The 22,775-nt window shown below is 42.6% G+C and overlaps 1 protein-coding gene across 4 annotated transcripts in view; it reads right to left on the reverse strand.

Moving 5' to 3' along the window:
- FRMD6 (FERM domain containing 6) overlaps positions 1 to 22,775 on the reverse strand; it is an 802,352-nt gene that overhangs the window by 37,052 nt on the left and 742,525 nt on the right. For all 4 annotated transcript variants that reach the window (XM_069208645.1, XM_069208646.1, XM_069208647.1 and 1 more), the window contains 3 exons: positions 12,764 to 12,829; positions 8,420 to 8,488; positions 5,035 to 5,209 (listed from right to left, as the gene is read on the reverse strand). In XM_069208645.1, the coding sequence (XP_069064746.1) occupies positions 5,035 to 5,209; positions 8,420 to 8,488; positions 12,764 to 12,829 (310 nt within the window). The remainder of the gene's footprint in view (positions 1 to 5,034; positions 5,210 to 8,419; positions 8,489 to 12,763; positions 12,830 to 22,775) is intronic.

Genomic DNA, 22,775 nt, shown 5'->3' on the forward strand with positions numbered 1-22,775 from the left:
CATATGGCAAATTAAATAATTTCCCCATATCTCTCACTTTGCCTGTAGTGTGTCATAGCCAAGGATACTAGTAATGCGTGCATAATTTTTCCATTAAAAGAATAAGTAAAAACTTGCTAAACAGCAAAACCATACTGAGATTTTAGTCATGTCAATAGCACGAGAACAGCATTTTAAGATTTTAATGCTGACAAATAGCATGGCATTAATAGCTGATTCATTTTAGAGAGTTTACGTTCTAAGATTCAAAATGGTTTTCTGGTCCAAATGGGAGGGCTTTTGGACAAATTAATGTAAAATGTGCATTTTTACACTCTACCCCTACCGTACTACACATCTAAATTTACTGTAAGGAAAAAGATGTATGAAACTTAGATTGGCGGTTCTGAAGCCACTTACTTCATGCTGACAATGGCTTAAAGGCAATACAAATGTGTTCCTTCCTTGAAGAGGTAGAACAGGCTGCCAAGGGAGATAAAATGGTGTTCAGGAACATAAACTTGCTCTTGCTGTATGATGATCGCTGTCATCATGGTTTTTCTGTGTGTGAGGTAACTCAAGTGAGCATAGCCTGCTGTAACATGGCAGTAGCTTTTTCTTCATGAAATTGAGTGTTTAGCCAGAGATACTATTTGCACACCTAGAGCAGTTAGTCTTCGATCAAACTCCACCAAATCCTGATCAGTAAAAATGGGATTGTGGCTTGACATAATGTTTATGATATCAACCTATTTACAAAACACCATGAACACAAGATGAGGTCACAGTACATTCAAACCACTGCTCCTGACCAGAATAACAAAGAAGGTATAAATAATAAGGCACACTGGAGACACAATAAATAAATTACCAACATACTGGGGAAAGTGAATAAATAATACTTTCAGAAGAGCGATGGAATATTTGGGGAGCCTTCATTTTTGCACTTCAATGACAAATCATTCAGACTTTTAAGAAATAAGGCTCCCGCTATCATCAAGACACATCAAACGTACATACAGATTGATCAAAATTTGCCTCAACATGTCAGTATTACAGCAACACACTCTTCCTAGAGCTTCCAGATGGGTCAGCGAAGCTTGAACAGCAGAATGTGATGACTCATATGATGCAGAATTCAGCTAATACATGCAGGTGGCATCCACCCTCCATCATGTGCCCTAATCGCAGAACTGTCTTATTCTTACAGATATCTCCCCTGAAATCCACGGTCTTAGCAGAGCCTACCAAGCTTAGGGTTCACACCTTGATGCAGGGCACTCAAACTTTATGAAATGTGGCCTATAAAACGTAGGTCTGAGTGCCAGTACAAGAAAGGCTGTTTGTCCAGGTGCTCTCCTGCCATCTACCAGAACTGCTTCTTTTGTTTCTCCTTTTGTGAATATCTTTCCCTTCCCATTTTAAAGTGACTAACATACAATGACTTTACTCTGGTTTCACTTCATACCAGCGCGACTAACATGAGGGGGCAGTAACATTAGGGCAAGGTGTGGTCTAACGACTAAGGGCTACTTATAGATCTTGGCCGACTGGTTACTCCATCACAACAGTGACAGATATCCCATCCGCCGAAATATAAATCCCATTGTTTCCTATGAGATTTATATTTCGGCGGATGGGATATCCATCACCATTGTGAGGGAGTATCCTGTCTGCTGAGATCTAAATCAGGCCCCAAGTTATAGTCTTTAGAATCCCGGGACCTGGGTTTTACTCTCAGACTTTTCATATGATCAAACACTGCATGCAACGTTGAAAATATGAATGTTAATCTGAAAAAAATGAAGAAAGGGTGCTGCAGTGCAATACACCGGATACATGCTTTGGTTTCAAGCATCCTAACCATACCTTACTGTTCTGTCACTTTATGTTTGAGGAGCTTCTTCTACAATAACACTATCTATAAAGCGCGCCTTTGGCCTAGGTCCGCTTTTTATAAAGTGCAAAACAAAAATCATGCATTACACTACATTGTGTGGTTTTCAGTTACAACTGGCAAATAACTGTTGCTCATCAGCATTTTGGATCACTCCCCTGATCTAGTTATGAAAAAGTGGTCAGAAAAAAACAAATCGTGCATACAAGTCTACAACCAGTTGGTCTAACGGGATCATTCAAGAGTGATCATACAAGAAGATATTTGGGAAATGGTGAAACATTTTGCAAGTGATGATAACCTCAAAGACACTGTTTCTTACTGAAACAAAATCAAAATGTATTCAGCTTCACATAGTTCTAGCACAAAAGCAGAATTGTGCTATGTATTTTTCTGGTAGTAGAACTCACTAATAACTAGCAACATCTAATTTCTGTGATCCTGTATATTTCTACTGTATTACTCTGTGATGTTTATTTCTCAGCAGTGTTAGTGTTGGGTTTTAATCTCAAATTACATCCATTGTAAGTCCTACATGCCTTCAGCATTGTTTCTATTCATTTAATGTCAGAACGCGCATTTCTATTTGGCCTCGCTCCAGTTCAGCATCCTGTGCATCGTACAAAAGAACAATTTGTGGCCTTTAGACTGACTATCAGCATTACAACGAGAATGCACCAGGGAGTTTTCTCAACAGCCAGCACATAAAGGTTTCCTTTCCTTTTAGGAACTGTAGGATATGACTTGGTTTGAAAAAGTGGATTTAATTCAGAAGAGAAGACAGATGTTTTTGATATTATTCCATACCTGCTATCTACAAGCTCACCTCATTCTCAGTCAATACCTGAAAGATGTCTTCAAAAACTAAACCATTGTAGGTGAAAGCTGACACTTAACCAAAGCACCCAAGCTTAAGAAGAAATATGGATAGGTCTTCCAAAGTTTATGGGTGTGCGGTTTCTTTTTTTACCCAAAGTGGTAAGGCCCCACAAGAAACAAGGGATAGAGTTCAATTCTAATAATCCCTTTCTTTTATTTTGCTTTTTGTAGGACATGGTTACAATGTCAATACTGCCACAGCAGATCTGCTTGCATGAAACTAATACTATTTAGGAACATTGCTTGAGTTGCTCGGTCACTATGAACCTATGGGGAAAACATCACTCCATATAACCATGCCATTTCACCACATTTACTACATATTTCTTTAGTTCAGACACTGGAACAACAAAGGACAAATTGGTAACAAATGATTCTGAAAACAATACTTTGCCATAGCTTTAAATTGCTTTTTTAGGATGATCACCATTACATGAAGCATTACCACATTTTCCACATACATTACAGTGTTAATGTGAAGAAAAGAAAGGAAAACAATTTGGCTAGGCAGATCAGAAATGCATGCTGAGAAGCAAGGGAGCAAGCAGGCAGCCCTGCTTTAAGTCATTCCTCAATAGGATTCCGACTATGACCTTTCCCCAAAGTCTCAGCAGCATTTGTGTCCAACTGGAAATATGCAGGATCTCCAATAAATCCAAAAATACATGTGGCAAACAGAGAGTCTTCAGTTTTGGCCACAATTCTGGATTATCTATCAGATCAAATCCAGCCCAGAGGTTCACAAGCAATAGTGAAGTTTCCCTTCCCCTCGTTTGTGCACTTACTGCCAAATACCATAAAACACTGCAAAATGTCCAAGGTTCTGGGCAAAATCAAGCTATTCCTGTGAGAGGGTCTGGTTCTCAGTACACAAAAGTGGCAAAACTGCTCTATAAAGCACGAAATCGCAATATGTTCTTATTTGACATATTTCTTGAGTTAAGCCGTACCATCTGGCCGAAAACCTAAAATGGCCCAATTCAACAAGAGAACCCTATGGAAACCTACATCATTTTGACACTCTACTTACGGATAGTTCTACTTAAGGATCGGATGAAGGGTGGCAACAACATATGTTTTTTCCAGTATCCAGTTATAGGCAGATAGATATGCAATTTCTAGATTACATCAAAAGAGAGTACTAGGTAGTCCACTGTGGCCTAGAGCATGACTATAATTACCAGATTCAAGGTCTCATTTATTATTAGTTACATTTAGATAATATATTAAGGCCTTCTCACTTGCAATGCTTGCCTTATTTTAGTACCTGCGTTACTCCCAGGATGCCTTGTACCAATGCAAACCAATGCCCCACCTAAATAACAGCAGAGCCCTTTACCCGAGGTGACCCTAATTATTTTTGGATTGCGTAAAGCTGTAACCCCCGTCATTGTTTGCCAACATTTATCTTAAATAGGTTTTTTTTTTTTTTTTCTAAGCCTTTGCTTGTATTGCTTCTGTAGTTATTTGAATAGTGCAGATATACTTTACCTTACAAAGAATGCTTAAAACCCTACACAGTCCATCATAAGAGCCCTGGCATTCTTCAGCTTTCAGTTATTACAGAACACCCTCAGTCTTATGCTTGCATTCATCAGCGCAGACAATACCTCAGTAATGGTTGTTTAGAGGCAACTGCATCAGTTTCAATTTCATCAGAGCGCAAGACGAGTTTAAGTTCACTTTTCAACTTGCTTAGTCGTTCAAATATAGGCTTTATAATATTCTGCATAATATATTGAGGTCCTGATACTTGATTGACAGACTGATGATGAGCACAGGCAACCCAAAAAGGGATTTAACAGGTAAATGTATGCTTAAGCCGGGTGAGACACAACTGAGCGAGTAATGTTCTATTCCATCTTTCATTCTTTCCATGCATTAGTGAAATCAAATCTCAAGATTTAAAGAAAATATGTAAAAAATCCATCTCCCACATTACATAGAGTAACTCAACCATCAAACCATTTATGTTTTAGGTGTACCCGGGGCCTTGCTCCTGACTAGCCCAGGCAAAAATATTATGATGAACTCTATTATGACTAAGTCACAGGTTAACAGTTGTTTTGCTTACTCCAAGTTGGCTTGGATGGTATTTTACAAATCAAAGGTTGTAATATTTTATGCTTATGTCTACATAATTTGCCTACATACTCAGCTACCAAAGCAAGTGAAGGGTGTTTGCATGTGTTTCAGCACAGATTAGAATTAATTCAATGATTCAAACCAACTTTTCAGATTGAAATGATGTTTATCTATTGTGAAGGTCAGTCAAGTACCTTCGTTCTCCTCGAGCTTCCTGACCTGCCGCAGCACGGGCTGCAGATTCATATACAGGCGATGGCTGTTACTGAGCAGCTGCAAGAGGTGCCGGGAGCGCATGGGACAACCGGTGTAGTAAATGAGCTTCCTGGCTGACGGCAAACCATCAGGTAAAATCTCAAATTTCTTACCCTGCATGAAATGGGAGATAAAAACAGACACACAAATCATCAACAAAAAACACTGCGAAAAGAGAGGTATCTAAAAGCAGAAGCCAAGATAAGCTGCAGGGCAGAACAAGGACGTTCTTCCGGTAACATCTCACAATCACCTCGGACAGCAATCTAATTCATAAACATTTATCGCTTCTTCTCCACTCTGCACCCATCCTTCGCACTGCCAGTAAACATTTCATACACAAGTCATGTCAGACTGAATATCAAACCCCTTAAGTATTGCCCTGTCTGGAGAGCTCAGCTCTTCTGTTGCTGATTTAGGAAGCATTCTTTTAAATTTAATAATGCCACATCATGTTTTAAAAGATGAAAGCAATAATGGAGAGGGTAAGTGGTTTCTTGTTGAGTTGCCTCATAGTGACTCCAGAATTGTTAGTTTGCTAAAAGTCCTGTCTCTAAAACATTTGAAAAATTCTGATCTGCTCAGCTAACTGCTTGAAAAGTTCGTAATACGTGTCTATTTTCGAAAAAATCACAACTTTTTTCAAAGATATAGCTCTATATATTTTTAACAAAAAACAAATGTCTGAAGTCGAAGGAATGCTGAACTTCAATGCAACATATACATCCTCGCATAAAGAGGCTGACCTATTTCTTGCAAGCAGCCGATCTCTTGTAAGCGGCCTATTTCTTGCACTTTTCGGCTAATTTCTAGGAAAAGATTAGCTGTCTGCAGTTTAGCTTGTGGACTGATAAGAGGGAGCAGGGCTACTGTATGTGCGGCTTACTGTCAGGGCGGGTTCCTGTGTGAGGATGCGGTGCCTTGAAACCATCTACGCTGAGCGCCTTCCAGCAAAGCAAACGCTTGCAGTCGGTATAGCCCTTGGGTGCTGACTGGACGACAGCTGTGCACAGGGTGGTTTTTTTTGCACTTCAGCACACACCCTCCTCACTATGCACTTACCACTTCGCACACAGGCAAGTGGTTTACAGGACAGGCTAATATCACTAATAGAGCAGCATGTATATCATAACAAAATGAAACTATTCTACATAATTCACGAAATTTGGCTTAGGTTTGTTTTTCAAAACCGAAAACACTATGATTTTGGCATATAAATGCAACTTTATCACACTGAGGGTTTCAGTGGTCCTAAAAAAAAAAAACTGTGTCTAAAATGCAAATATTTCAGAATAATTTAAATCAGATATCTTCTACAATGCATGATTTCTTAAATGTATTTTAACATATAATAGAAAGGTGGAAGTCGTATCCTTTCAAAACAAATCATCAGTTTACAGATGCCCAACAATGGGTCATTAAAGAGATTTGTTTGACACAAATTCAGGAAAAAATACAGCCGTTTGAACTATCTGAGAACGAGCTGCCCCTGTCTGAAATGTTTAAGAGTTTCTTCGCTTTGCAGCTCACAGTTTGTCTCTGGAACAGTCCTTTATTTTGAACAGTCAAACTGTTGTATTCCATGCGAGTGGTGACAAGCCGTGCTGAGGGGAATGCGTGTTACGAGAGCAGAATATTCTGCTTCAGTTAATAATTTATCCTTCACGCTCAAACAGCTTAAAAAACTCATCCAATGACAAGATCTTGTGAGCGGGATGCAGAAGCGGCGCTACTGATCTGTCAGCTTACTTCATTTTCTGTGGATCTCGTGCATTTTCCCTGAAGGTTTTAGAGCCCGGCATCGGGTCTCCGCTTAATCAACATTTACCCGATGACAAACTGTTTTCTGCTATTTGTTTAGGGTTTTTAGAGCCGAGTTAGTTTTGCAAATTTCCCAGAAACCTCATCTCTAATTCCAAGATTTGTTTTGTTTAGCGACTCTGCAGCATTTATGTGACATTGTGCTTTATTTCGCCAAAGTGAGGGTGCCACCATTTTTTTTATTTACCTTGGCAGTGGTGGATGGTGAATACTGCATAAGGCATTCTGAGGTACCCCCAGAGGCTCCAGGTAAGACGAGCTCTTTCTGGCATCATTCCCCTTCAGAAGCTTATCTTTCTGACCGAGAAGTACGTCTTGGTAAACTGCTGCTTACCAGTTAGTAACTATACCTTCAATTTTACAAGCTGTGGACATGAGATGGGAAAAGTCATCTCTGGACACCAAGCAGCGTGAGTACTCACTTTCAATGGCGCAATGAGTAGGAGGGCAGCCGGCGCCAGCCAATGGCCTGCAAAGGGTGCATGTTCGCTGGACCGAAAAGAAGGTGGGTGGTTTTGAGTGCTCAGCATCAATTCCAAAATTAAAGGTTGTTAGACGGGGCTAGAAAGATCATGAAAGCATACCAATCTGACTGGAACTGTTGTATTACCTGGTAAAGTTACCTATGTTTAAACTAAAGGGGCTCCATGTCTCTAACCTCTATTTTATCTCCGACCAGCAGTGAAGGAATAGGAACTTAGCAAAACAAACATTGGCACAGCCAAAAGGCCTGTCTTTTTGTAAGGAGAAGTGTTTGGTAATAGTTGAGAACTTTGAGTGTGCTGCCACCAGCTGCGTCAGACCCCATTTGGAGGAGGAGGACCCCAACTGTGGTGGTTGAGTTCTTATGCCACTGGTGTCCTGGAGTAAGTACCGCCCTTTTCAGAATTGAACCTCAGGGTGGCAGGGGCGAGCAGTCACAGGCTTCTCAGGCAGTGGCGTAGCGTGGGTTGTCAGCACCCGGGGCAAGGCAAGTAATTTGCGCCCCCTAACCCGGGGCAAGGCAAGTAATTTGCGCCCCCTAACCCGTGGATTTAGTCTCTTCCAAGATGTTGCGCCCGGTGCGTCCGCCCCCCCCTGCACCCCCCACGCTATGCCACTGTTCTCAGGTAGGTAGTGTGCGGGACAAGGGCACAGAACTCAACATTCAGCATATATGGTAATATGTTATCAAGCCTAGTGCGTGTCTTTCACGTCAAAAGTACTTTAATCACAACAAAACTAAATACTACACAGTTCAAATGAGATTATGATTACAGAGTTCTAATGATTTTACAGGTTTGGAGATTCACACTGGACAACTGTAATCACAGAGCAGGCGGGTTGGGGGAGGGAGGATTCTGGTGATACAGAATGCAAATGTGGAAAGTGCTAGATTGTTGTACCTCCAATCAAATGCTAACATGGGTGGATAGAACCTATAACACGGTTTTCACTCCATCTTAACAGAGACACATGGGTCATTTTGGGTTACTATTTATTCAAGGACAGATTGGTACTCACCACAAATACAAGCTTCCCCACATTTGTCCATGGGAAATCGTAGAGCAATTGCTTTTCGTCATCTGTAATCTGTGGAGTACAATAAACAACAATTAGCAAGAAGCAGTCACAAGATGTACCATTGCTCCACACTTCATCCTGATACACTTGAAATCTACTGAATGTCAACATGTCAAAGAGAGATTACTGAAGAAATTCAATGTCAACTTAGTCATATAAATGGATCATTTCTTGTCAGAAGGCATATCTAGATGGGAACATTCTGTTTCACCATTGTGCGAAGCAATGCCTGTTAAGTCTACCCTTTGCCTATAAAATTGATCAAAATCCCGCTGAGGACGAACAATAAGTGATGCACTTATTCAATTCAATCGTCAATAGACTGTTAAAATGAACGTATTCCTTCAATTCACTATAAAGGTCTTATAGGTCAGCTCTTACCATATACATATTTTTATCTTATAACTTAACCTGCGCTAGTAGTGACTTTGTTAATTTTGTAAAAGCCTCAACAAAAACAAGTTGAAAAAAATTGCTACACATCCAAGTAGGATTATCAAAGTATCAAACAAGGTTTTAATGTGAGCCACAAGTCCTGCAAAGCAGATGGGAGTTTTGATATGTCTTCGAAAGGTGAGTGCTCCAACTTTAGAGAAGAATAATAGGGATAATTGTTTCCATAAACTAGTATGGTACAATCAGTATTTGAGTATTGATCTGAGGTTACTTGATTGCTAGGAAACTAGTGCAGAATCTCAAAAGAAGGACTTATGCAGGCCTGCTGGTGTATCAATGTGAGTATTTATGTACTGGTGCTGTGACTTTTTTCAGGAAATTGCCATGGATTTTACACACACCAACCTAGGGAGGTTTACAAAAATCGTCTCGTATTTTTGGAATGACATTGACAATGACAGTTCTGTAATGCTTATGTGGAAGACGCTGACCATCTTTTAAAAACCAGAGGTCGCCATCGATGATATTCACAACCTGATTAGTTTGATCGCCCATTAACAATGAAGACTCAGGAATAATTACAGCTGCAGGTCTGACCAACTTACTGAGGTTAAACAGATTAACAAAGATGATTGCACAATCTACTGACACTGGTGAGTGAATTGGGGGTACTTTGGTGTATTTACAAAATTGGGATTGAAATGCCTTACTTGATAAAGTACAGCTCTCCATGCCTTATTCTGAAAAGACTCAGACAGAGTAAAACTGGCACTGTAAAGTAGGCCTGTGATTCTCCAAAGTCATGAAATGGCCTTCACACAATGTAAATGTAGGTTCAACCACCAATTAATCGCTTTCTTTCACGGTCTCTCATTTAAGACCAAGTAGGACTAATACGTAGTCTCAGTGCATCTGTGTGACTCTTGAGCTGACAACAGACCAGAAGTAATGGTCCCACCTACCAAAGCTTTCTGGGTAGTTTGTCATAAGAATGATGTCACTGTTCACAAATTAATTTCGCTTCTGCCTCCATTAAACAAAATTGGTAACAGAACTTGGTGAAGATGAGACACTTTATTTACCCCATGTCTATAAGGTGGATTCAAGCATCTCACTTAAATTGCTAATGCATACAAACCACTTCTAGAGTGCACCGCAGAGCAAAACAGCAAACCTCTTAAAGAGCCTAAGCACAGTTTGACCTCCATTGTTGTCTAATAATAAAAAGATAGTGACACACTAATTGTAGTTCACCTTATGATAAGTATGCACTATGGATCCAAACCTTACTGCCCTTTAACAACTACCCTCTGAAAGAGACAATAGCACCGTAAAGTGGTCCACGCATGTCTATGTTTTGTCCAGTAATCATAATACACCAAGTTCCAAAGCAGTTCAATCTCTCACACTTGATAAAGAAAAGAGATATGCCCACGGGATAGTGGTGGTTCGTGGACACGCATGAATAATGACTGTGATAGGTAGAAACTGTGCCGAGGAAGTATGTTATTTTCTCTCAGGATGTATTGGCTATGGACAGGGGTGTCTCTAGGGCAGTGTGACCTGTGAGGCTGCACCATGTGCTGACCTGGATGATGGGGGATTGGGGGATGGGCCGACCTAAGGGGGGAGCTGTGTTTAGCAATAACTTACAAAACTCACAATTTAAAATCAACAGATGAAAAATTCCTTATGTGTCCAGTATCACAGAGGGTTAATATGCCTACTGCAAAGAACAGAATTGTGCTTTATGTGGATAGCTGAGTGGATTCGTAAAGTCAGCCTTTACAAGCGCTTTAAAGCAAATGAAATGTATGTGAGAGGGGCTATGGAGAGATGAGGGGCACTTTTGCCGGGTGGTAGTGAGGAAATCCGAGTAGGTGGTCATGGGGTGGGGAGCGCCAAAAAAGATTGCTGCACCGGGCGCCACCAGCGCTAAATCCGGCCCTGGCTATGGAACCACATTGTGGAAGTGCATTTCATTTGGTTATTTATAACTGTATTTTCTAAAGCACTGGTTTGTCTGCTGAAGATCACCTCGGGGTTTTCTGCCTCTGGAAGACAGGAGTATAAATTGCCTTTTACATGTATAAGTAAAGTAAGTATCAAGACGGGGCCTACTGCTTTACAGTGGTGGAATGTTTATTTCTGTTCAGATGTGGCAGTGATCAAAGGCTTGTCATAAAAGGACAGGTTTAAGTTTTTTCTTGATTTGGAGTGCATGCGTTTGGGTTCTCAGTGATGGGGCTGGTGTATCCCAGAGTATATCTTAGTACTTCTTCTTCGTATGTAGAACTTTTCAGAGCAATGTTTAGTGAATCCTGATGTGACAGGAAGTTAAGTTTCTGGATGCCATTGACTTTTGCAGCATAAGAGCCTGGGCATCGTGCATAAAGTTTTGATTGAGGTCCTTTAACTAAAGTGGGTTGAATGTTTCCGTTAGTCTCTCATTTGGAAATGTGTTCCCTTAAAATTGTTTACTGTTTTGAGAAGAAAAAGAAAACTTAGAGTCAAACAAAATATCCAGTTCCTGGTCCAAAATGATCATCTGAGATTATTTAAAAAAAAAGGTATCGAAATGTTTCAGCCAACAAATCCTCTAGGTAGCATTCAGTTCCAAGACATTTGAACTTGTCTGTGCCATTACAGAAAAGGACCAAAAGTATGTTAATTAAGCATGACCTCTCTCCAAATGAGCACTCCAGCCCGAAGAACTAGGCCTTGATTCTTGAATGGGAACAAGAAACGTCAGGTGCAGATCAACCTTTTGGGGCCTCACCCATGAGGTGCTGCGTGAGTCAATGTGGCGTAACAAGCTTTCAGGACTAACGTTTGTATCTGACCCCTCCCTTAGGGAGATATTGAGAGAGACAGAACTTTCTGCTAACTATTGTGGAAAATGATGATCTGCAAAACGATGAACCTGAAAATTAAAAAAAAATCATAATGTGAAAAATGACTGGCCTTCTCGGTGAAGCAATCTTCCTGCTATCCTGGGCAGTGAAAAAAATTCTAACACCTTCAAACTGACTTGTAATGGAACGATTTGAACCCTACCATTATTGTTAAGCGTGGGAATCATGAATAAGGATAGACCATTTTATAACTGCATTCCAATACATATATTTGATTTTCGTTGGTTGCACATATTTAAGATGGTGGCGCCCTGGGTGAACAAGCTTAATTCAGAGGTAACAGGAGGGAGGAGTGCTATTTCCGGTGTGAAATAATTCATTTCCTGCAAGGTGGCCATGCAGTGTTCACTTATGGATTTATTTTGTGTGACGGTGGGCGTTTCTATGTCAGTATTGAGGCTGGAACCAGGGAGCTAGTTCTTAAAAAAGTCGGTGGGGCAATGTTCATTTGTGTTTGTTTCTTTAAAGGCCAGTTCTGGAATTCTTTCGCTGCCCTGCAGAGGTTTTAGACAGTGAATAACTGCACTAGTTTCCTTTTAATCTGAAGCAATGCACACAGCGGTGTGAAATGTCTTTTGATTAATGAGTAGGGCCGAAAGTCTCTTGGCTTGGTGACAGAGCCACCCCCTGCAGAAGACACGTCAGGCAGGCCCTGTATTCCCCAGGCAGCGTGAGTAAACCACAGGGTGTGCAACTCCACGCAGAGAGGGGGGCTTGCTGTGCATGGGCTTTCTTCTGTACACATCTGCCATACTTTTTCAGTCGGACAATGCACCTTTCCCCCTGGGATTTAAATATAATAACCGGGGCCCAGACTAGGATCCGTGTAATAAAAAAATTAAGCACTGGTAACAAATTAACTAATTCAATTTTGCACAATGCAGATTATGTATTAACGAATGGGAAAAAAATGATCGAATCAAATCAAACCTGCTCACCTTTGGTTAAATTGCTCTGTGTTGGCAAAACATACCTGGAAAATCTGTATTCCTCGAAGTGTCAGGCCCAACATCAACGAAGCTTCAACTTCCCTTTTATCCTTAAAAAATGTTAACAATAAAGGTTTTTTAAATGCATTTTTTCAGAAAGGTATTCTTCAAAAAAAGAGACACATTAGTGCTGCACATCAGTCAGTTATTGCTTCGTCCCGCACATGCAAGCGAGGCTGGACGGCAAAGGTCCTCGCCGACCATGAAACAGAGCAACATGTGGCCTATTAAATTCATTTTAAACCCAAACTTAACCCAAGACCGATGCCAACATCAACATATGGACGCTAAGAAAGAGCATATGGCAAGCAGGCCCTAAATATATTAAAGTGATTTCTTTATTTTACTCCTGAGAGGCGTGCTAAAAACGTAGGGAGCTTGTTGGCATTTACTTCACAAACATGTAAACAGTAAATAACTGTGACTGACTCAATGAGTGTATTAACGAATAAATCAATCATTTGTAAAGCAGCAGCATTCTAGGTGTTCCATGAGTTAAGAACTAAAATAAACAGAAGATCAAAACTAACAAGGATGCTCTAAAAAGCTATGGTGTAGATTCACAAAGAAAGAGTAACTTCCCGCGTTGTAAACTTAGACTTGACATTTTTGTAAACTTCCTCTTGGGTTCATAAATATACAAAAGACCATCCTGCTGCCAATATTCTGGGAACATGCTTGTTTCCACTCCTAACCATATCTTATTGTGGAAATTCTGCCAGAATCAGAGGACTGATGCTGATTAGTACTGTTTTGAATATGGAATTTCACTAATCTTAAAACAGACTTTTGGGCAGCAAATCAAACTTTTTTTGCACTTTGGTGATCAGAATGATTTGTGAACTGGGCAATACATTTATTTGAAATCAGTACTCTCCATTTAGACAAAAAGAAATACACTTTCAATTTTTTTACTAAAAGTGAGGGTGAAAACCTTCCAATTTATCAAAATTTGCTAAATGCTTTCACAAGTTCACTAAATCAGATGGAGGAAGGGAAGAAAGTAAATAAATGTCTTCATTTTATGCCAACTTCTGTACTGGTATTTTGTTTTAACCTTTTGCTACTCGTCATGAGTAAGAAATGGGTCATATTCTTTCCCCCATGGTACAACTCTCAACTGCTAACCAAAAATCCAAAGGGAAGTCGTGTTATCTAACCCTGAAATCCGCTGAAGGGGGCTGAGGTACTGTAAAGAGGGAACTTACGTGGGAACCTTAGTTAAAAGCAACTTTTAATATAGCCCTCATCTTAGAGGCATAGCCACATGGCTCATAAATTCGCAAATTATTCCCAAAAAATGATAGGTGCAGAAACACTGGGTCCTAGCACAATCTGCCCCCCCTGAAGTCCACACCTGAAACTGAATTCAATATTCAGACAAATCGGACAAAGTGGCCATGATGGACATCAGTCCAGCACAGAGGAGTCTACCGTCTTATGAAGCTCTTATGGAAAAACCTAGGGCCCAAGGTACTCCAGGACTCACCAGTGCAGATGCACAAAGCCACAGACATGCAGGTCCCAGGCATGATGAAGGCTCAGAGCTCCTGTTATGGGGAAACGAACGGATGTTTTACAGGATGAGCCAGCCGCCAGTCGCTCCAAGCAACAAGTCCTGTGGCCCCGATGTGAAAACATAACGCCAACGCCTACATCCTCGGTAGAGGGCGGTAGCCCCTCTCACAAGAGTACCACTTTAGGCGTCCCTAGATATGAGAGCACAACTATGATGTCAACAACACGTATAGTAACCGGAGAGCCTTCAGTGAATTTGTTGGACTCGCACTCAGAGGGGTAATACACAGGGCTGTCCAGGCAACACACAAGGGCTAAGCGTAACACAGTCACAAAGCCTTACTGAGCACTTTTCTCACAACGCTACTACTTGAATATGCAGCAACCGGGGCCCAAAATCGGATCGGTGTAAATAAAAAAAAATATGCACTGGTAAGAAGTTAACTAAACTAATTTTGCACAATGCAGATTATGTATTAACGGGTGGAAAAAAGTGATTTTGCATAATTTTGGTCCCATTCTGCAGTACAGAAAATCTGGTGATTACATAAATCGCAACAATAGTGCAGGTTCATCTTGGTGCACTCTAGATCCCAGAGCAAACCTTTGTGTAGTACATGGAGCAGGCCAGGATTCTAGCACATGATCGCTCCTGCCCCAAACCAAAGGAAAGGGGAATGAAGCAAAATGCATTTTTTTCTACCTCTTTTCAGCAGTTCAAACTGTCCTACTGCACAGTGGCCTGGTCCTGACGCAGGCGCGTTGCCATGGCTGCGAGCAGACGCTCCGTGTCCCTGCCTACAAGAAGCGCATCTCTGGGCCTGCACAGGCCCTTCTGCGTCTTTCATCTCTCTCCAAGAGAAAGCGCCGTTTATTATTAAACTGTATCCATAGAGGGCAGAGTATGCATTCCGCTCTGTGTGATGGTTTAGGAGACAACACACTGTTGACAAAGAGCTGGCTCTGAAGGCTGCCAGCTCCTCTGTGGCTGAGGCTGGGGGGAGGCGACGCCTGGTGCAGCTGCAGCCTCTCCCAGGCTTGAGATGGTCTTGTACCACAAAGGCACCGCTCATCGCCATTCTACTCCTTATTCTGGGACGTCTTCACTGCCTCGCCTTCTGTAAGGGAGGTGGGAATGTGCACAATATGTAGTGTTATAAATAAACATCCCCCAAAAGCTCATCTCGCTCTGGAGGGTGGAGTGCTCCGTCACTGGGCTTTGCTCCAGAGCCTCAGGCAGCAGCTTTCTATGTATAGCTCTTTCCAGCAAGACATTGCCGGGCTCATTAAGAGTTCCACGGGAATCCCTATTCCGGCACAGTTTTTTCATTATCAGGACTCCTAAAGCTGCGGATGTTACCGCACCTGCAGGTCCTTCTCTGCCTCATGTCGCCAGGTAAAAAATGGCGGAGTTTGTGCAGAAAAAAAGCAACAGTCTGAGTTTTTGTATAGTAGAATTGGAGAAAAACAAACATTATTATTATTACGTTATTCCTCGTTTGGTGGTACGAAATATGAAATACTGCACCAGGTACATAGTGTGCCCTGCAGTATCATTCTCAATATGGATTTACCGCAACACTCAGGGCAGGACCTTACAGTAGGACTCATAATGAGCCCCTAATGGGAGTTTTTAATAGACAAATGAAGGTCACTCCTGAGTAATGTGGCAGTGTGTGTGTGTGTGTGGGGAGGGGGGGGGGGTATCAACAGCACTGCGAATTTCAATTCATATCGACCCCCTGCACTTTTTTGGACTTCAAAAGACTTACTGTGTACAGCATCGATTCCTACAATGCTCTTTAGATCAGCATATTGATCATGACTGCTTGGCTTTCTTGTCTGTCGTTTGTTTCTTATTCAATGGCGTTCCTTCCAGAACTTGTGTTAGTCCATTCCCTGGAGCTACTATCTTACAATGTTCCTAATTGGATGAGCTGTATTCTTCCACTGCTTACAGCCAGGAAAGTTCTTTTAGCATGCCACAGCAGTCTATGTGTTTTGCCTCTCTCTTCATATGCCGGTACCTCTCTCGCATTCCCCACCCACACACTGAGTGCTGCTCCCCATACTAGCTCATCCATCAGTTCCCCCAACACTTCCAGTCTTTTCCGTTTTTTCTAACCCCATCTCCTCAGTTGTTCCCCTGCATCCTCTCGCTACTCCACTGCTCACAAGCCCGTCCCTGATCTATTTTTGTATTTTCTTTTTTTTCAAAGGGTGCAGCAGCTGCAATTTGCTTTCTCTACAATGTGCTTTCATGCACTTATTTAATTCTAACGCTCCAAGATGAGTGTCTGCCAAATTAAAAGCGAAAAAAACAAGCATTGGCAAAGCCAGTAAGTCACAGTCTGCCAATGACATGGGGCCTCCACTTTTGGCTTTCTCAATGCAGGATGCTTTTATAATGTACTGGCATTGGGAAAACCAACTGCAGTGACCACCCATTAAGAAGTACAGCAAACAGTGTCTCCTATACTTTGAAGATGGCTGCCAATTTGCATTAAACAACATAATGTTGAAAGTTACACCCATCTGGAAAGTATGCAAAAGATTGTTTTATAACTTTCAAGATTACCACGCCATTGCTTCATGCAATGTAATGATATGTGTTGTCACTTTGCATAACGCAACATGGTACCAATCTACAGAGTATAAAAGGTACAGAGAGCAATGTGTTCTATACTTTGCACACAGCCACTGTGTTGCAGCGTCACGTTGTGTATTGTAAAGTAGTGGCCATTTTTAAAGTACAGAATACAAAGGGGCCACGTCACAAAAGCCTTTATGTGTACAAGAAGTAGTACCATAGGAATCATGTTTTATGCGCACTTAAATGACTCTGTGAATTGGCCCCAAAACAAACAGGTCTCTTGAGTGCAAAAAGAGCACACTGCTATCTGTATGTACCTATTTTTTAGGGTTGAGCCTGTGGTAGCATGCGCTAACGCTTGCGCATCGCTTGCAAGACGCTGTTATAGCTAGAAAAGGGCTTGGAGCCCGGTCATTGCTTATGATTTGGTGGATTGCGTGGAACTCTTCTTTACACCTCATAACAGGCCACAGCTGGCATATCATCATTTCTGTTCCTGTCCATGGAGCAGGGACCGAGTACTGACTGATAAACTTCATCAGTGGCCGTCCGCTACTCTCGACCTGATTATGGTACTATTTTATTCTTTGTAATTTCTCGTGCCGTGCAAACAGAAGGCACGGGACTGTCAAAAACGTGGTCAGCAGGACAAACAAAATTACAAAGTTTTAATTTCTACAGTAACTTTTTGTTTTATTTTGGCAAGTCTTTTCTCACTTTGCACTCATGTTTTGTTTTTGCTCATAGGTGCTGTTCTCAAAAGATGACTAAAATCTTGTTCTGAATATTGCAAAGCAACATTGTTTCTTCCCTATGTTTAATTTTCGAAATTATGCTTTAACATAACCGTGCAATACACCCCAGTTCACCCCACTCCAATTCAAAATACTCACCCTCAATCCACTCCAATTCACCAAACTCCAATCCTCCCAGCCCACGCCAATCCAGTGTGCCCCACTCCGATTCAAAACAATCTGCCCCGCTCCAATCGAAAAAAACCTGCCCCACTCCAGTAAAGCAATCCAAAAAAATCTGCTCCACCATCCAAAGCAAACTGTCCTACTCTAATCCAAAACAATCTGCCCCACTCCCACCCAAAACGACCTGCCCCACTCCAATCCAAAACAATCTTCCTCACTCAAGTTTAAAACAATCCGACCCACTCCAGACTAAAACAATCTGCTCCCCTCCAATCTAAAATAATCTGTCCCATTCTACTTCAAAACAGTCTGCCCTACTCCAATCCTAAACACTCTGCCCCACTAAAATCTAAAAAACATCTGCCCACTAGATTTCAAAAACTCTGCCCCACTCCAATCCAGAACAATCTTCCCCACTCCAAACCAAAACAATCTGCCCCACTCCAATCCTATCCACCCCACTCCGAACCACCGAACGCCACCCCCAACCCCAACCCACCCCACTCCAATCCAAAACAATCTGCCGCACTCCAGTCTGACACACTCCACTACAAAACAGTCTGCTCTACTCCACTACAGAAGTCTGCCCCACGTCCATCAAAAACAATCTGCCCACTCCAATCCAAAGCAATCTCCCCCTCCAGTCTGCCCCACTACAATCCAAAAAATCTGCCAACTACAATTAAAAAAATCTGCCCCACTGTAAACCAAAACAATCTGCCCCACTACAGTCTGGCCCATTTCAATCTAAAAGGACCTGCTCTACTACAATCTCCCCTCTCCAATCCAAAACTATCAGCCCCACTCCAATCCAAAACAATCTGCCCCTCTCCAATCCAAAACCATCTGCCCCTCTCCAATCCAAAACCATCTGCCCCACACCAATCCAAAACAATCTGCCCCACACCAATCCAAAACAATCTGCCCCACTCTAATATAAAACAATCTGTCCCACTCCAATTCAAAACAATCTGCCACACACCAACCCAAAACAAACTGTCCCACTCCAGTCCAAAACAATCTTCCCCTCTCCAATCCAGCCCACCTCACCTCACCTCACCCCAATCCAATCCACCTAACTTCATCCCAATTCTGCCTAATCCATCTCAATTCACCCCACTCCAATCCACCACAATCCACCCCCACTCCAATCCACCCTAATCCAGACCAATCCAATCCAACCCAGCTCATTCCAAACTACCTCACTCCAATCCAATTTAATCTACCCCACTCCCATCCACCAGACTCCACCCCACTGCAGTCCACCCACCTCCAATCCAATCCACCCCACTCAATCCAAATCACTCCAATCCAGTCCACCCCACCTCAATGCATTCCATCCCACTCCAATCCACTGTACCACACCTCAATCCAATCCAACCCACCCCAAACCAATCCACCCCAATCTAAACTATCTGCCCCATACCAATCCAAAATAATTTTCTCCACTCCAATCCAAAACAATCTGCCCAACTCTAATCCAAAATAATCTGCCCCATTCTAAACCAAAACAATGTGCACCATTTCAGTCCATGGTAATCTACCCCACTCCAGTCTACCCTGCTCCAATCCAAAACAAGCTGCCCCAAAATAATCCGAAACACTCTGTCCCACTCCAATCCAAAACTGCCTGCCCCACTCCAATCCAAAACAATCTGTCCCACATCAATCCAAAACAATCTGGCTACTCTAATATGCCCGCTCCAATAAAAACAATCTGCCCGACTCCAACCCAAAACAATCTCCCCTTCTCCAATCCACCCCATTCCGTCCCAATTCAACCTACTCCAACCCAATCTACCCCACACCAATCCACCCTAATCCAGACCAATCAACTCCAATCTAAACTACCCCACTCTAACCCAGTCCAATCTACCCCACTCCAATCCACCACAATCTAACCCCCCACCCCAGTCCACCCCACCACAATCCAATCCACCCACTCAATCCAATCCACCTCACTCCTTTGCTGTCCACCCCACTCCAATCCAATTCACTCCACTCCAATCCAATTCACCTCACCTCAATGCATTCCACACCACTCCAATCCAATCCAACCCACCCTGCCCCAAACCAATCCAATCCACCCAGTCCACCTCACCCCATCTCAATCCACCCAACTCCAATTCCCCTATCCACTCCACCCCACTCAAATCTACCTCACTCCACTCTACTCCAATGCACCCCACTATAATCCAATCCTACCACTCTAGTCCACCCTACTTCACTCCAATCCACCCTACTCTGCTCTACCAATCCACCCCACTCTACTCTACCCCAATCCACCCTACTGTACCCCATTCCAATCCACACCACTCCAGTTCAATTCACCCCACTTCAATTCACTCCACTCCAATCTATCCCACTCCAATTCAATTCACTTAACGCCACCCCACTCCAGTCCAATACAGCCACCTTAATCCACCCCAATTCAGTCCTATCCAACCCAATCCAAACCACCTCAATCCAAGCCACTCCAACCCACACCAATCCAATCCACCCCACACCATTCCAATTAACCTCACACCAATTAAATCCACCTCATTCAATCCAATCCACCCCACTCCGATCCTATTCAACCCACTCCAGTCCATCCCAATCCAGTCCAATCTACCACAATCCACACTACTCACTCCAGTCAACTCCAAGCCAATCCACCCCACTACAGTAGAATCCAATCCACTCCTATCTACCTCACCTCATCCACACCTCCCCAATTCAGTCCACCCGCTCAATCCAATCCACCCCACTCCATTCCATTTCATCCCAATCCATCCACTCCAATTACCTCACGCCAGGCCCCTTCACCCCATTTTAGTGCAATCCGCCCCATTACAATCCAATGTACCCCACTCCAGTCCACCCCAGTTCAATCCAGTCAACCCCGCTTCAAACCACCCCACTCCAATCCACCCACTCCAGTCCAACCCACCCCACTCTACCCCACTCCAATCTACCCAGCCCACCACATTGCAATCACCCCACTCCAGTCCACTCCAATCCAATCCACCCCAGTGCAGCCTAATCCACCCCACTCCATCTCATCTCACTCAAAACCACTTAAATCAAATCGACCCCGCCCTACTCCTATCACTTCAGTTCAATCTCACCCACCCCAATCCAGTCTAATCACCCCACTCCAATCCACCTCACCCCTTTTCTATCCACCTCACTCTAATCCTCCCCACTTTACTCCAATCCAATCCAATCCAACCTACTCTATTCCAATTCACCCCACTACCTCAATACACTCCAACCCACTCGTATTCCACCCCACGCTACTCCACGCAACTCTCTGCCACTGAACCACTGAACTATACTCTCCTTCCCTCAACTCTATGCCACTCTACTCCCCTACTCCACTCTACAACACTTCACTCCCCCACTCTAATCTATGACACTCCATGTCGCTAACTTTTAGCCATGTTGAACAGCAACCAGACTGATGTACAACACGCGAAAACAGATTGCCAAAGCCAATAGCTCTTGTATAGCCTAGACCTATTGGCTTTGCCAATGCTTGTTTTTAATATTACCTTTAAAAATGTATGTGTTTTGTGACAAGTTAAAAAAATAAAAAAACACAAAAGAGTACTGCAAAAGTACTACTTTAAGTCCTCTAAAAGGGCCCAATGTTTTTCATAACTTTAGAATCGCTGGTCACTGCTACTGACTACGCCAATGTCAGTGCATTATAAAAGCATCTAGCATTCGCAAATCAAACTGCGACCGCCAGCCTGCAGTGGGAGGGGATGGTAGAACAGGAGTGAAGAAAATGGATAGAGGGTCCATGGAGGAGATGGAAGGGAGGCAAAACTTAAATAAAAGTTGTAAACATAACAAGGAGGGGTGGGGAGCAAAGGAGGAATGGGGGTGAAGGAACATCTAAAGGCCACTAATGAGTGGTGACATTGAACAGATAGGGGTGGGGTTGTTAAAAAAAAGAAGAGCAGGGTTGGGATGTGTGGGGGAACAACAAACAAGCAGGAGGTCTGAGAGAGCAAGGATGTGGGGGAGAGTGTAAAGAGGGAAGCAGAATACAGCGGAAAGAGTGAGAAAGCAAGGAAACAAATGCAGTCCCATGAGTGTTATAAGCAAAGGTAAATTACGTTTCTTGAGTGTATACAGTGGAAGGATATAAGTCATCCAATAAAAACAGCTATGTTTCAGGGAGGAACGAGCACAAGACGAGGAAGGAAAGCCAATGACTAGGAAGCAAATAAATGAGATTGGCAAGAAAGCCAACTAATGGTATGTAATGGTCAGACCCAAAGCGCATTGTAATTACTGTTATTTTCTACAATAAGAAAAAAAATCAGACAGCTAAATGATGACTACAGGCAAGACCTAAAAACAGCTGCTGTAGCATCTTGATACATATGTGCATGGTGATGCATGCACACATGCATGTTTCATTATAGTTCTGCTTACTTCTGGTTGTTTCCACTCCTTGTTGCTCTCCTAGGCCCTGCAAAACAAACGGAAGGCAGGTGGGGGTAAGCATGGGACAACAGGGGAGTCTTGTTGTGCCTTCTGTGCTGAAAGAGCTTCCAAAGTCATGCCCGCTACTCCTGGTAAGTTGGTGGACCAATGCTCATAGAGCTCCCTAGGCCCTAGGATTTACTAGGATAGCATGCACTTTGCGCTTATCCAGGTTGATCATTCTTTTGTCCTGACCCTCCTTTTATATAACTGCCTGCCTTCTTACTGTCCATTCTAGTGGTCGAGTTGCAGAAGGTACATTTATCTCTCTCTCCCCCTTGCTAGTATTTCTTTACAGCGACTGGTCACTTTTTGTTTTGAGGCCAGTCCACTCTGTGGATTTTAGCTGATTAAATCTTCAGAGGTCACAATGGAGAAGGAGGTGACCTCCTATGTTTGAAGATCATTATTCCCTGTGTTTTAAGGAGGGGGGATCCTGGAACCACATTAAATCTTAAGGAACCTGTCGCCTTGCATCTCAAA

Source organism: Pleurodeles waltl, chromosome 9, assembly GCF_031143425.1.
Source record: "Pleurodeles waltl isolate 20211129_DDA chromosome 9, aPleWal1.hap1.20221129, whole genome shotgun sequence".
NCBI classification, from domain to species: domain Eukaryota; kingdom Metazoa; phylum Chordata; class Amphibia; order Caudata; family Salamandridae; genus Pleurodeles; species Pleurodeles waltl.